The 13,610-nt window shown below is 47.1% G+C and overlaps 1 protein-coding gene across 1 annotated transcript; it reads right to left on the bottom strand.

Annotated features, from left to right (window-relative positions):
- Positions 1-532: 532 nt before the first annotated feature.
- Positions 533-13,499, bottom strand: LOC103460694 (calpain-8-like). Its single transcript, XM_081603615.1, has 22 exons — positions 12,722-13,499; positions 11,330-11,644; positions 11,189-11,258; positions 11,001-11,119; positions 9,727-9,860; positions 9,476-9,650; positions 8,657-8,731; positions 8,500-8,585; positions 8,319-8,393; positions 8,068-8,228; positions 7,093-7,238; positions 5,460-5,471; positions 5,166-5,374; positions 5,020-5,059; positions 4,871-4,939; positions 4,039-4,096; positions 3,303-3,364; positions 1,247-1,315; positions 1,089-1,167; positions 901-1,017; positions 769-821; positions 533-698 (listed from the first exon to the last, which is right to left on the bottom strand). Exons 2-22 carry the CDS (start codon positions 11,564-11,566, stop codon positions 672-674), a joined length of 2,073 nt encoding a protein of 690 aa, XP_081459741.1. The 5' UTR covers positions 11,567-11,644; positions 12,722-13,499; the 3' UTR covers positions 533-671.
- Between the last annotated feature and the right edge of the window lie 111 nt (positions 13,500-13,610).

The following is a 13,610-nucleotide window of genomic DNA, read 5'->3' as shown; positions in this document are numbered from 1 at the left end:
GGTCCTCCAAACCTCAGTCTGGGTTCGGTTTGAATGTGAACGCCAAGCGGACCAGAGACCGCTCCAAAAGCAGGAAGTGGACTACAGCGCAGGGCATTCTGGGTAAATACAACCAAAGCTAACATGCTAGCCTAGCGCTAGCAGCAGAAATGGCTCCTGGTCTTTAGCCTAAAGAGAAATCCTCCAACCGCTAAAATCCTCCATCTTGTTTCCATCTGGTGAAGAAGGAAGTTGCTCTCAGCGTCTTCAGAGGTTTTTGTGTCGTTTCCTTCAGTGGTTCTTGGTGCAGCGCCCCCACAGGCCAGGAGGGGAACAGGTTGGTTTGACTCAGAGCAGCTGGAGGTGGAAGAAATGTTTTGTTTTCTGTGAGTCCATCAGGAGGAAACGTCATGAAACTGGGAATCCTTTGGGATCCTCAGGATGAGCTGGAGGGTGGAGGACCTGCCTCCTCTCCCACTTCCTCGCAGACAATCAGACAACATGGAAGGAAGGATAAACCTGAGACCACCTGCGACATAAAGCCATCATGCAGTAAAATTTGAAATGTGTTTTTATTTCATCAGTTGTGAAGTTGAAGTGTCTTCCACAGAAAACACATGAAATGAACTGAAGGTAGATGATTCTGGCTCAGTCTGAGGTGAGAGGGAGCCGGACTTCGACCTCCTGCAGACTCACGTGTACATGGAAACGTAGATCCACTGGAAACAGAGAGAGCAGCATTAGTGGCTCCTTCTGCTCCACTCAGAGGAGTGAGGCTGACGTCTTCACCTCTGACTCCTGCAGGCTCATCGTTTTCCCATCAGACAGCTCCCGGAAGATCTCTGTCACAGAAAGGGAGACGTTAGCGCCTTTAATCCGGATCAGATGCTTGATCTGGACCAGAAGCTTCGGCCGACTCACTGAACATGCAGTCCAGACGCAGGATGAGGCTGATGAAGCTCTCCAGTGTCATGTGACCAGAGGGGGCGCCGTAGCGCAGCGCCATCAGGTTCAGTGTGTCGTCAGAGACTCTCATCCCTGGAAACAGACCGGGTCAGGACCGGGCCCAGCTCAGAGCCAGGCCACATGACCAGGAGGTTCTGCAGTACCTGAAGCGACGAGCGCGTTCCTGAGCTCCGTCAGCGACAGGGTTCCGGTCCGAGAAACATCCGTTTGAAAGAAAATGTCCTGACGAACAAACGTTACCCGGCAATAAAACACGGAGTCTGTGGAGCAGGAAGGTGGAAACTCGTCTCGGAGTCGTTACCTTGTAAATGACGACTTTGTTCCACAGCCGGATGAACTCGCTGCTGTTCAGCCTCCCAGTTACTGACGTCTTTAAACTGGTTGTAAAGGAAGGAAACATCTGACTGTAGATCTAGTTACATTAGACCTGCAGAAACCTCAGCAAACGGCCCAGTTCTCATCACAGACGGGGTTTCCCACGGCTCAGTACAGGGGCCCCTTCTGTTTAATATCCATTAGCTCAGGTCAGACCAGTTACCATGACGACGCAGATGATACACACCTCTACCATGTCACCAGGTGACCTTTGACCCCATCTAATCACTGGACAGACAACAGATCAATATGTGAAGGTAACAAAACTGGAGTTATTATCCTCAGACCTAAAGAGAGCGATCTAGAGTTATAGATCTAGAGTTACAGACCTAGAGTTACAAATCTAGAGTTACAGACCTAGTTATAGATCTAGAGTTACAGCTCTAGAGTTATAGATCTAGAGTTACAGACCTAGTTATAGATCTAGAGTTATAGATCTAGAGTTACAGATCTAGAGTTATAGATCTAGAGTTATAGATCTAGAGTTACAGACCTAGAGTTACAGACCTAGTTATAGATCTAGAGTTACAAATCTAGAGTTATAGATCTAGAGTTACAAATCTAGAGTTATAGATCTGGAGGTATAGATCTAGTTACAGATCTAGAGTTACAGACCTAGTTATAGATCTAGAGTTATAGATCTAGAGTTACAGATCTAGAGTTGCAGATCTAGAGTCAACACAGCTTCAGTTCTTCCAGATGGATACCAGAGATCAGGTTGACCTCTGACCCTTTGGGTCCTTCTAGCAGAACGTTCAGGCCCAGAGGACTAAAGTCTCCGACCAGAGAAGCTGATTCCTGCAGATCTGTGACCTCTGACCTCTGGAGCTCCAAGTTCACCGTGTGTGAAAGAACTGCAGCAGCGTCTTGGCAGGTCCTGGTTCTGACTTGGTTCAGAAACTTCCTGCTGTCAGACGGGTTTTGTTCACATCATTTCATGAGGTCAGAGGTCAGGCAGCTCTCCGGTCTGGGTGTTACTATGGCAACTCCACAGAAACAGTTTGGTTGTTGTTCTCTTATCAAATAAAATGTTTGTTTAAAAGCTGCTGTGGTGTTTTCTCCATTCACTGTCTGATGCAGATTCACTACCAGCCGCCTGAGATCCACCTCACGACACAAAGACCTAAAAATAGCAAATTAAACTCTATTGACTTAGTTTATATGCGAATATGCATCAGTTATAGCAGAAATAATGAACTGGTGCGGTTTCTTCCTGACACTGGGAGCTGGTTACTGGTTCCTCAGTCAGAAGCTGGTTGCCAACCTGAGCCCAGCAGGTGTCAGTCAGTCCTGGAGGATCTGAACTTTGGTCTGATGGCTGAAATATGAGAAACTACAGACTGACAGGAGGAACCAAAGAGCCAGTAAAGGTGAAGCCAAATCTTCTGAAGTCTGGAAGTAATTAATTTCACATAATTATCGCGGTAGAATTTGTTAAAACTTAATGAAATATATTTGATGTTTGTTGTGACGTATATTCACAAAGATCGAGGTAATTAGTCCAAGTTTGTCGTTTATTGAATGTTCAGAACCTACAGCGGCTGTGATGAGCCACAGCAAAGGGAAACAAAGGTAAAATAACCTGAACAGGTGATCAACTCTAAACCACTCCTACCTTTTTACCATCTCTCTCTCTCTTTGTCGTTAAGCACACCCGTTGCCGTGGCAACCTCCTTCGCCCCGCAAGCCCAGGTTTATTCCTAGATTCTTAATAAGCCCCATGAACACGGCGGTGGCTGAGTAGCTAATTTAATCTCCTGCTCTGCTGGTTATTTTGTTAATGGAACCGAAACCCACTGAATTGCGCAACACCTTGTTGAAACAATTATTACTGAGATTATTCATTTTAACATGTTTCGTTGACTTTTTATAGTTATTCTTTTTTAATGAAGCTACAAACGTTTAGGATTTTAGTGAATATTTTTTGATAAGGAGCCAGAGGAGGACGTGCTGCTCTCAGCACGTCTGAGGCGGCAGGATACGTCCATGAGAGCTACCATGCTCCGACAGGCGTCGATGCTGAAACCCCCGGATTGCAGGTCTCCTGCAGACCCAAGCACAGAGTGTTAGCATAGCAGCATTAGCAGCGATCGCTGACAACGCGATGGCAGTGATAGTTAGCACCGTTAGCAACGTTAGTTGGCAGATATACTTGGCAGCATTAGCAGTGATAGTTAGCAGCGTTAGCAGCAGAAAACTATCACTGCATTGGCAGCGATAGTTGGCAGATTTAGCAACAATAGTTAGCAGCGTTAGCAACGATAGTTAGCAGCATCAGCAGTGTTAGTTAGCAGCGATAGTTAGCAGCGTTAGCAGTGATAGTTGGCAGCGTTAGCATTGACAGTTAGCAGCATCAGCAGTGTTAGTTAGCAGCGTTAGTTGGCAGTGTTAGCAGTGATAGTTAGCAGCATTAGCAGTGATAGTTAGCAGCGTTAGCAGTGATAGTTAGCAGCAGAAAACTATCACTGCATTGGCAGCGATAGTTGGCAGATATAGCAACAATAGTTAGCAGCGTTAGCAACGATAGTTAGCAGCGTTAGCAATGATAGTTAGCAGCGTTAGTTGGCAGCGTTAGCAGTGATAGTTAGCAGCGTTAGCAGTGATAGTTGGCAGCGTTAGCAGTGATAGTTAGCAGCATCAGCAGTGTTAGTTAGCAGCGTTAGTTGGCAGCGTTAGCGCCTCCTGTTGATGATCACAGAAAGATTTCGTGGTCTGGACCTTTTAGAAGTTTCTCGTTTAGGATTCTCTGGAGCTGCTCTGCGTCCATCTCTTCATACTGCAGGAAACAAACGACACTCAGGTGATGTTTCTAACCCGGCATCTCTGGAATCCGTGTCTACGTCCGTTTTAGCAGCAAAGCTAATTTCTTGTTTCTGATCTCTCTAAAAACTCAGAACTGTTTACCTGTGTCTGGATTAAACTAGTAGTGGGACTCATTAAATTGTTTGAGTTAATTACAGGGTCTGTAATTAATCATATCAACATTTTCAACTCAAAACCCCTTTATGTACATAAATTATTGAAAAAAATAACATGTATATGTTTTATTGGCTCTAGTGGCCTTCATTTGATAGTTGACAGGAAAGTGGGAAATGAGAGAAGGGGAAGACATGCAGCAAAGGTCGCCAGGTTGGGAATCGAACCTGCGACAGTCGCGTCTAAGGCCTCCATATGCGGTTTTTAATCTTCAGGTTCTTCCCCACCTCATTGGAGCAAAGTTGATCTTTCCAGAGTTTCAGGAACTCCTGGAGGTCCTGGAGCTTCTTTACAGTGTGGACGCTAACATTAGCTTTAGCTGCTACATGTTTAGCATCGAGGTGCTATTTTAGGCCAGAACAGCTTTGCTGATAGGCTAAATCCTTTTAGCACAACTTGAAAAGAGACTTTTGTCTTTTCCAGCGTCCAATCAGATTGTTTAGAAGCAGAAATTAACCCCAGAGGGCCAAGAGGAGCAGTTATGTTGTCCATTGCTGCCTTTAACATTATGTTGAAATATTTAACTCGTATAAAAGCCTTAAATAAATAAATGTTGATAAATCAGAATTTGTACCTTGTCTGAATGTTGACGGAAGAAAGCGTTCTTATTTTCATCCTCCTGTCTGTTCTTCACCTTCATCGCCTGAATAACACATCAGCCATGTTTGAATTCAGTCAGTGCCTCGTCAGCCAGACATGATCTGTGAGGATGTGATCTGGTACCTCTGGAACCGGTTCTGGAGAGCGCTCACCAGAGTTCTCACTGTGAACAAAAGCATTCACACAGAGCGTCTATACAAACACACACTCCTTATTCCAGAGTGGAACAGATGCAGAACACGACCACGGTGTTGATGATGCAGACGTACTAGCAGCGGGTCTCGGACTTGGACAGGATGGTCAGGAGGAAGGACGCCGTCTCGTTGGGATGGAAGGTGGACGGGACGATCATGTACTCTCCAGGCTTCAGCGTCAGCAGCTCCATCACTTCCCGAGCGTTCATGAAGGTCTTCGTTTGGGCGACGGGTTGTTGAGAGCTGAAGAACGAGGCCGTGAATTTCCCCCTGTGTGCCTGATGCTGTGGCACCACAGAACGTCTCAGGTCTCCAACGCTGATTTATTAAATATGAAATGAATGTTGAAACTGTGAAAATACATCTTACCTGTTCTTTCACCTGGAAAAATCAGATGAAAAGAAATCAGTTTATATTTAGACATGAAACAACCTTATGTTTACCTGCAGGGTGCCAACAGCGAACCACGGCGGGTTTACATGCCAGTTCCTGTATATTTATGGGATGCTGAGGGGACCTTTGGTGGCGTGTTCAGATGTCTACTGTGCTGTAGAACTAGAGACCGGTCTTGGTCTCAGACCACTTTTTGATGGTCTCGGGTGCTGAGGATTTTATTTCCAGACTGGTCAAGAACACAACTGTAAAATTATCACTAAACAGTTAATTTGTTGTCGCATGTACGGGACAACACTGTGACCAAAGTCTGCAATCCAGAGATGGTGCATTCATAAACGATCTGATTTTACTAAGAATGACAGAACTGGAGCCTCGCTGAGAGCCGTTCTTTGTTCTTGTAATGCTCTGCTACTCTGCAGTAGCCATTATTATTTTATTTAATCATATACATTGATATTTATTAGTAAATAAATAAAACAAGAACTTGAGAGCAGACAGAACATGCTCATTGCTCTCTGACTGATTTTGTCTCCCGTCATGTCACAGATGTTGCAGCTCTGAGCTGCTGGGCTTCATGCAGCAGGAGAGAGAGAGAGAGAGAGAGAGAGAGAGAGAGAGAGAGAGACCGTCGCCTTGTGCTTGGTTCTTCTAGCTTGTTGCGCCCTGCGCAGTGTTCATAGATGTGGGTTGTTTACCGTCGGGGAATTGCATTAATTGCTCTGTTTAATGGTGCAGACAGTGGTGGTTTCTGACATGGGCGATATGGGCAACCGCCCAGGGCGTTGTCTTTTTGGGATGCACCAGATGAGCGTTTGAATTGATAATGATACTGGTTACATTTATTTCAGCTCCAAGTGTTTAATATTTAGCTGTTTTTATGGGAATATGAATCTTTCAGATCAATGCAAGAAGCAATTTGATCATATTTCACATTGCATTGGGTCACGTAGCGCAGGGCCGGTCTTGGTCTTGTCTCCATACACTGTGGTCCTGATCTGGTCTCGGGTTAGGCGGTCTTTACTACAACATTATCTACAAGTTCACATGGTGGTGCTCAAAGGTTTGCTTCCTAAATGTTTCCCAACATGGTGCCAAATCCTGGTTCACACAGCGAGAGTTTTCTACACATTTCCCTTCAGACGCCTTCAGGACGCCCTGACCATCGTAGTGCTGTGAAGATGAATTTAGGAGAACTACAGGGTAATAATTGGAGGAATGGGTATCTGCTGGATATGTATTGAACAGCAGATTGGTTAGTCAGAGTTCCTGACTATTGGGCTCCACCAGCAGGAAACTTGCAGGTTACTGTCTCAGTACCTTGAGGACCCAGCAGTGCTTTTGGTTGGTAACCGGCCTTTATGTTTAAGGACAGCCTGTGTGCAACAGGCCATGCAGCAGGATTCGGTCTCTCTCACCTCCATGCCAAACTCGACATGTGGAGGAAAAGTAACTTGGTGGATTTACTGGACTGTGTGCTGCCTGCTCCTCTACTGACGTCTATAAAGCTGGATTCTATGATGCAGAACCAGCCTCCATCAAACTTCCTGTTTGGTTTAACTGACCCAGTCAGTAGAATGAGTCCTGGTGCCAAACGGCTGAGATTTACCTCGAAGATGGAGAAGCCGATGTGGAGGTTCTGGGCCAGGTGTCGGTTCCTCTTGTCAGGTTTTTGCATCAGAGACACCAGGATGTTTTTCTCAGCCTTCTCGCCACACAGCTTGACTCGGTACTGTGGATTGGTCCAGAAGCTGTCTGCAGACACAGGTCAGGCTTCTCAGCAAGGAATGGACAGCTACAGCCCAAAGGCTGCATGCACTGGGTTAGTGAGAGGAAACTGTCACATCGTCTGCCTGCGTCCGGTTCGGAGCTACGCTACGCTACGCTACGCAGCACTCCACCAGCCAGAGTTCAGGGAAACCTTCATGCTGTACTTTGCAGCTAGACGGCCTCAGTCATAAAGGTCTGACATTATTTAACGTGTTTTGTCTTCATATGTTTGTCTTACTGGGAAACTGGATCAGTTTCAGGAAAGCTGCAGTCTTCACTGTCAGGACTTTCTGTCTTCTGATGTTGACACAATGAGTCATCGACTTCTACCTGCTCTTATCAGACACAAGAGTTTACTGACGTTCATGTTTGAATTTGAATAATTAATCATTAAAGCTGAAAAGTTGGACTTGGATCTCTTCTGACTCCTGCTGAACCTTTGCAGGGTTTTCGGTCCAAAGCGGCGACTCACAGTTCAGCAGCGACCAGCAGGAACCAGAGCGGCGACGCCGACCCTCAGGTCTTCCTCCTGATTTAGATTCTCCCATCTTCCCATCAACTGACCAGTTTTCAAAAGATGAGGAGCAAACTCTAGTTTGGCTGGATTATGTAAGAGAAAAGTCGCTGCTTCCTTCTACGTATCTCTTTATGTTTATTCTGGAATATTTTAATTCACATATTTGACTGAAAACCTCCAAACAGTTTTAGTTTTATCCAGACTGAGCCTTTCAGCCTTTCCTCTGTTGGATGCACTGGAAAGATTACTTATAGTTTAAAGCATTTTGGTATTTTCTGCAGTAGTTGTAATAATTACCTTTGTAGTTCATGCAGCCTCCAGCCGTTGTTCCCGCCACCCACCGGCCCTCCGCCACAGAGGTCGTCCACTGGGAAGACGAGTCTTCGTCCAGGAAGTTCGGGTTCAGACCACAGATGTCAAGATCTGTGAAGAACTTGGAGAAGTCCTCCAGCGTCATCCTGTCATGATTAACGATGCCAAATAAAACGTCATCTTTAAGCTTTCAGGGGGAAATAAAACAAGACGTCTGGATGAATAAGTTCACTCACCAAAACTCTCCGTCGTCGACCACTGAAAGGCATTTCTCTCGGTCTTGGGAGCTCACGGTCTGCCACAGAGACGAGCTGCAGGGACAGCAGCGGTTGTTAACTGTTTGCAGCATTATTTACCTTCAGATGAATGAACCGGCTGCAGAGCCATTTATCATGACTCAGAGATGAACTTCTTCACCGGTCGCTCCAGTCTCCGGTCCACTCTCCTTTTCCCCAGGGATTCCACAGACGCAGCATCTTCACCGGCTTCCCTCTGCTCGTCACCTGGCCAGCAACACACACCGTCAGCAACAGCCAGGTTTATTACGACCCTGCCTGCTGGTGGGAGCCTTCACCTGGACGACTCCAGTCACAGTGTAGGCGTGGCCCTGGACTAGGCCGTTGGGAGACGAGGTCAACGAGGACGACTCCTACAGATGCAAAACAAGAATTCATATTTCTGACAGCAGAAGATGCTGCAAGTCCAACATGGATGGGTGGTTTATGCAGCCCATCCCAATTAGATGTTAGTAGAAAAATAATAAATAAAAAAACCTTTATAGGTTTTTAATCATCTTTTTCAGATAAACTGGCATTCGCTGCCATGTGGAGACCGTCTCTCAGCATGCTGCCTGTAGGATCGGTCCATCCAAAGCTCAAGATTCAGCTCCACTGAAGTTCAGCTTTATTTTCCTTTAAAAGCCACATCCAGTTACTGAAGCCTCTGTTTGAAGGACATCGAGATCTGGATCAGTTCAAGGTTCCTCCTCTCAATCAGCGATCAGCTCGCAGGAAGAGCCCAGAAAAGGTCCTAACATGAGACGACTGGTTCTTTTATATGCTGGTTTAATGCTGCATATAATCTATAGATTAGGCTTAGCTGCATGTCTGAGTTTATAAATCCTTGGTTCTCACAGCGGGGGTTTGACTTGCTGCGTTGTTTATTCCTAACACTGAGCCATGACTGCCTGGTCTTGGTGTGATGGAGGTCTGCAGTCGGGGTTTGTTGCCCCAACCAGCAGGGAACGACCGCTACGTTTCTGCCTCACTCAGAACCGACTGAACTAAGAGGCAAGTTTTCCAAAAGGTCACACCAGCGACACGCGGTGTAGTGAAATGTCAGACACATTTTGAGGTGAACATCATGAGAAAATGGAGGACAGATTTCTCCGTACCCCTTGTGGCGTGCTACAGCTGAGCAGAGCGCCAAAGTTCCCGGCTCTGGACATCATCCCCCACAGGTCCGGAGGAGGATCCGTCAGCGGGATGGACATGTGGACGCCTCCGGTGAAGTCCATCATGGCCTCTGCAGGAGTCCCAGCGTTCATGTCGGTGTAGGAGCCACACACCCTGATGGAGGAGGGCATGAAAGGTAACACACAGACCACAGAGAGGAAGCTGCTGAACACGAGCGGTCCGCGGATACTTGGCGTATGCTTTCTCCAGCAGGGCGGGCCAGAACTCGTTCTGCTTCTTGGACTGAACGAAGATCAGGCTGCCGTTGATCGTTGGCAGCTTGTCGTCAATCACAACGTCCACCCACTTCCCAAATCTCCAGAACTAAACAGAGAAAACGTTTTGTTAGCCCAGAACTAGCTGCCAAATAACCGTTGGTGTCCAGAAGTTTACATACACCCATCATGGTGACTAAAGTCAGAACAATCGGAGGTTTTAATGCCTTCTGTTTGAACCCTTTCTTTCCTCGCTTACATGTTTGGATGTTCAGGAAAAATCCAGACTACAATCTGGTGCTCCTCTGCTCAGAGGAAACAGACTGAACAATCAGATCTCAATGAAAAGTCTGGGAGAGTCTTTAAGACCTGGGAGCACCCTACCAACCGTCAGGCATGGTGGTGGCAGTGTCATCCTGTGGGACCGTTTCATGACCAGTGGTCCTCTGCATCGTACAAAACGACTAAAGAAGGAGGTCAGGCTCCAGATTCAACTCCAACCTGGACCCAGTTGGACAACGATCCCAAACACACGTTACGGTTCTGGTTCCCAACGCTCCGACCTCCACGGACGTCAGTGCCAGGAAACCAACCCGGGGTCAAATATCCGCCATGTTACTCAGCAGAACCATCTGCCTCTGGGGAAGTTGAACCTACAACCCTGTTTGAAACTGGATGAGGAAACATGCAGACCTGCAGACTTCATCGGACTGCGGCACCAGGAGAGCCTTCCCCATAACCAGTAAATTAATCATGCTATAAATTAAAATGAGCTCAGTTCAGTTAGAGAGATGCTTCTCTCACTTATCAATGAAAATCTGGGGATTTTTAAATATTCTGGCACTTTTGGCTGTTTTCCCTGTCCAAATATTGAGAATCATCATAATCCATTTTAATTATTGTTGTTTTGTTTATTTTGGATATTTAAACTTTTCCAGCTCCAGTGTTGAATGTTCTTTAGAAAATAAAGTCTTTGAGAATATGGATCATGATCCCCTTATCATCTCCGTTAAATTAGTCGACTTTGGTCTCAAAATGACAGCCATGTTGTTTCTGCCCATCATTTCTGGGACAGTTTTCTTCTCCGGCGTAGACAGAAGAAACTGACCCGGGGAGGAACGTCTGCGACCGGCAGCACGACTCCATCAAGGACTGCACAGTTCATGGAGCGTCGCTCCGAAAGCCACACAACGGACTGGCAGGAACTAAGAACCAGGCCTGTTTCCATGGAGACGGCGTGTCGTTTTACCCTGAAATGAAACAGGCCGCAGTAGTTCTCATCAAAGCCTTGTTCCTGAGGGACGACCTGCTGGAGGATTGGATCCTGGAACGTCAGCGCGCCGATCGACGCCAGAAACCAGCAGTTTCCTGATCAGAGAAACAAACAAGTTACCAGGAAATCCGATGAAACGGCGCACAACAGGAACGGGGCCTCACCCAGAACTCCTTGACCAAAGTCAAACCTGGAGAACCCTCGCAGGACGAAGGACGGGTTCTGAGCAATTATCTGCAAGAAGCAACAAGTCAACCGGATTTCCATCTGACAACGTCTGATCAGCCTAATCTGAAACCACTCACCGCCGGCCGGAGCCAGACGACCCGGGCCAGGTCCGAGGGGCTCAGGACTCCCTGTCCGATGGACTTCCTGTCAGGCGGGAACATGTCGTCGATGAACTTCAGCCGCCTGCTGACACAGAACTCCTTCAGCTGCTGGAAGTCCTGTCCGAAGAGCCGGCCGGGGCTGCAGGCGCGGCCGAAGCCGTCCCGGCGGTGGCGGGCCTCCATGATGTTCAGACAGGCTCCTGGAGGCGGCATGGCTGCGGGACAGAGGTCAAAGGTCGCCGGACTGCGGGTCAAGGCGAGGCCTGGTTAACCTAAAGCTCCTGTAAAGAGCTTTTCAGGAGATGAGAGTGAAACAAACAAACAGCAAAACTCAGAGCTGGTTCATCAGTTCAGCAACAATCTGCAACCATGTGCCGTTTCTGGAAGTAACCAGTTAGTTACTGGTAACCAGTGGAGACGTTCAGAACTGCAGGTCCAGTTCCATATTCCAGTTGATTTCCCAGAGAACAGCGTTTCGGTTGTTCTGCAGTTTTCTACAGCAGAACCGTCTTTATCCTGTCTAAACTTTTTTCCTTTCAGGTGAAACTTTGTTGAGCTCCTCATGTTTCCTCCAGACTCTCACCTTCACTCCTAAATAGGTTTCCTTTCATCTGAATTTCCCTTTGGGAACGGAGGACTGAAGGAGGACTCTGGACGCCGACGGTCCGGTCCGTTCTCTCCGGCCCGGTTCTGATGTTTCTGCTTCAGAAGCCATTCAGCATAAACATGGCTGGAGTCCAGCTGCTGGAATGTCTTCCCATTAACGTACTTGGATGCAGGATTCTGCACCGTTAGCATCTTTAGCATTGACCTACTGTCTGGTCAAAAACAGCGGACAACAGGATTTAACTAGGCCAACAGGTTGGATCCTGTGATTGGATCAGCTGGTGCGACGAGGAGCTTCTCATTTCTTACACACATCCTGTGTTTGATCTTTGGCATCAAGCAACAGAATCGTCTACAGAAACTCCTGAAACCGGGTCAAGAAAAGTCCGAGGCTGAAATACACCTGGAAGGAAAGTGAGAAGCATAGAAAACCGAAGCTAGAACTCAGGAATGGTTCAGAGGAAATAAAAGCGCTTCCACACCATGTGAAGGAGACAAAGACTGAACAGCTGAGTTTCCATGAAACTCACAACCAGTGAGAAAAATGCTGATTGCTGAGCCTATGAAGGGGTTTACCCATCATGCCTAGCGCCTCCTGAACCTGTCTGCTAATCAGAACGCAGAAGTCATCCAGAGAAAGCGAAGAATCATCAAGGAGTCTCAGCATGTCACAGCTCCTCAGATAAACTAAACCTGTAGGTCAGATTCCCGCCGCTGTGTGTCCTGCACTGACAGCCGGAGCAACGAGAAGTTAGATCTCACCTTGGAGGCTCAGCTGAGACTTCAGATCCGAAGCAACAGAGAAACGATGCGAGCCACACCTGGAGGCACCTGCAGCCGACTGCGGCTTCCTGCCTGACGAGCCAACAGGTGAACCTGCTGCTGACTTTATGACTTTATGATCCCCAGAGCAGCGGCTCACCTGTCAATAATTACCTGAATATCAAAGCAGTTGGAGCAGCGGAGAGGTGACCTGATAAAAACTGAATGTTTCCTTACAGAAACGCTTCGCCGCCCTGCTGTGAGTTTAACGGCTCTGGGCTGTTCGACAGGCTCAGCTCGACATTCAGTCGTTTCATAAAGTCTCTGGCTTCACTTCTCCTGGCGTCTGCTGTTCAGTTTTCATAAAGCTGCGGAAGCAAACAGCCGCGCCTTCCTTCTTTGAGTTCAGCTCTTACAGAGTTACTGAGGAATCTGTTTGGCCCTGATCTCCCAGCTGGAACAGAGAGGTTCTCTGATCTCGGCTTGTTGGACCATGTTATGGAAATTTCATTATCAAGGAATGAGAATCTGTTTCAATAAGAGAAAGATTAATCTTTGTCTTTAAGTTTCTTTATTCGAAGGCAAAAGCGTTTGAAGACCCTTCTCACTAAGCGCAGTCAGTAGAAGAGCCCTGAGCAACACACATCACATCGTTATATAGTCACAGCAACACAAAGACCCTCCCAAAGTCTGATGTTTTCTCTACTGCCAGATGGACCAGAGACACCCTGACCCCCTCCTCATGAACCATCTCTCACCTCTTGGAGGAGATGATTTTATGGCAGGATGGAGATCTGATAAGGATGTCAGAAGGAACTTCTAACACTTCTTTGTCAGTTCATGGGTTCAGCTCAAACATGGTACAAACTACATCCCACACATCAGTCCT

The sequence above is a fragment of the Poecilia reticulata genome, chromosome 22 (assembly GCF_904066995.2).
Source record: "Poecilia reticulata chromosome 22, P_reticulata-male-v2, whole genome shotgun sequence".
NCBI classification, from domain to species: Eukaryota; Metazoa; Chordata; class Actinopteri; order Cyprinodontiformes; family Poeciliidae; genus Poecilia; species Poecilia reticulata.
This window is presented reverse-complemented; position numbering and strand designations above follow the sequence as displayed.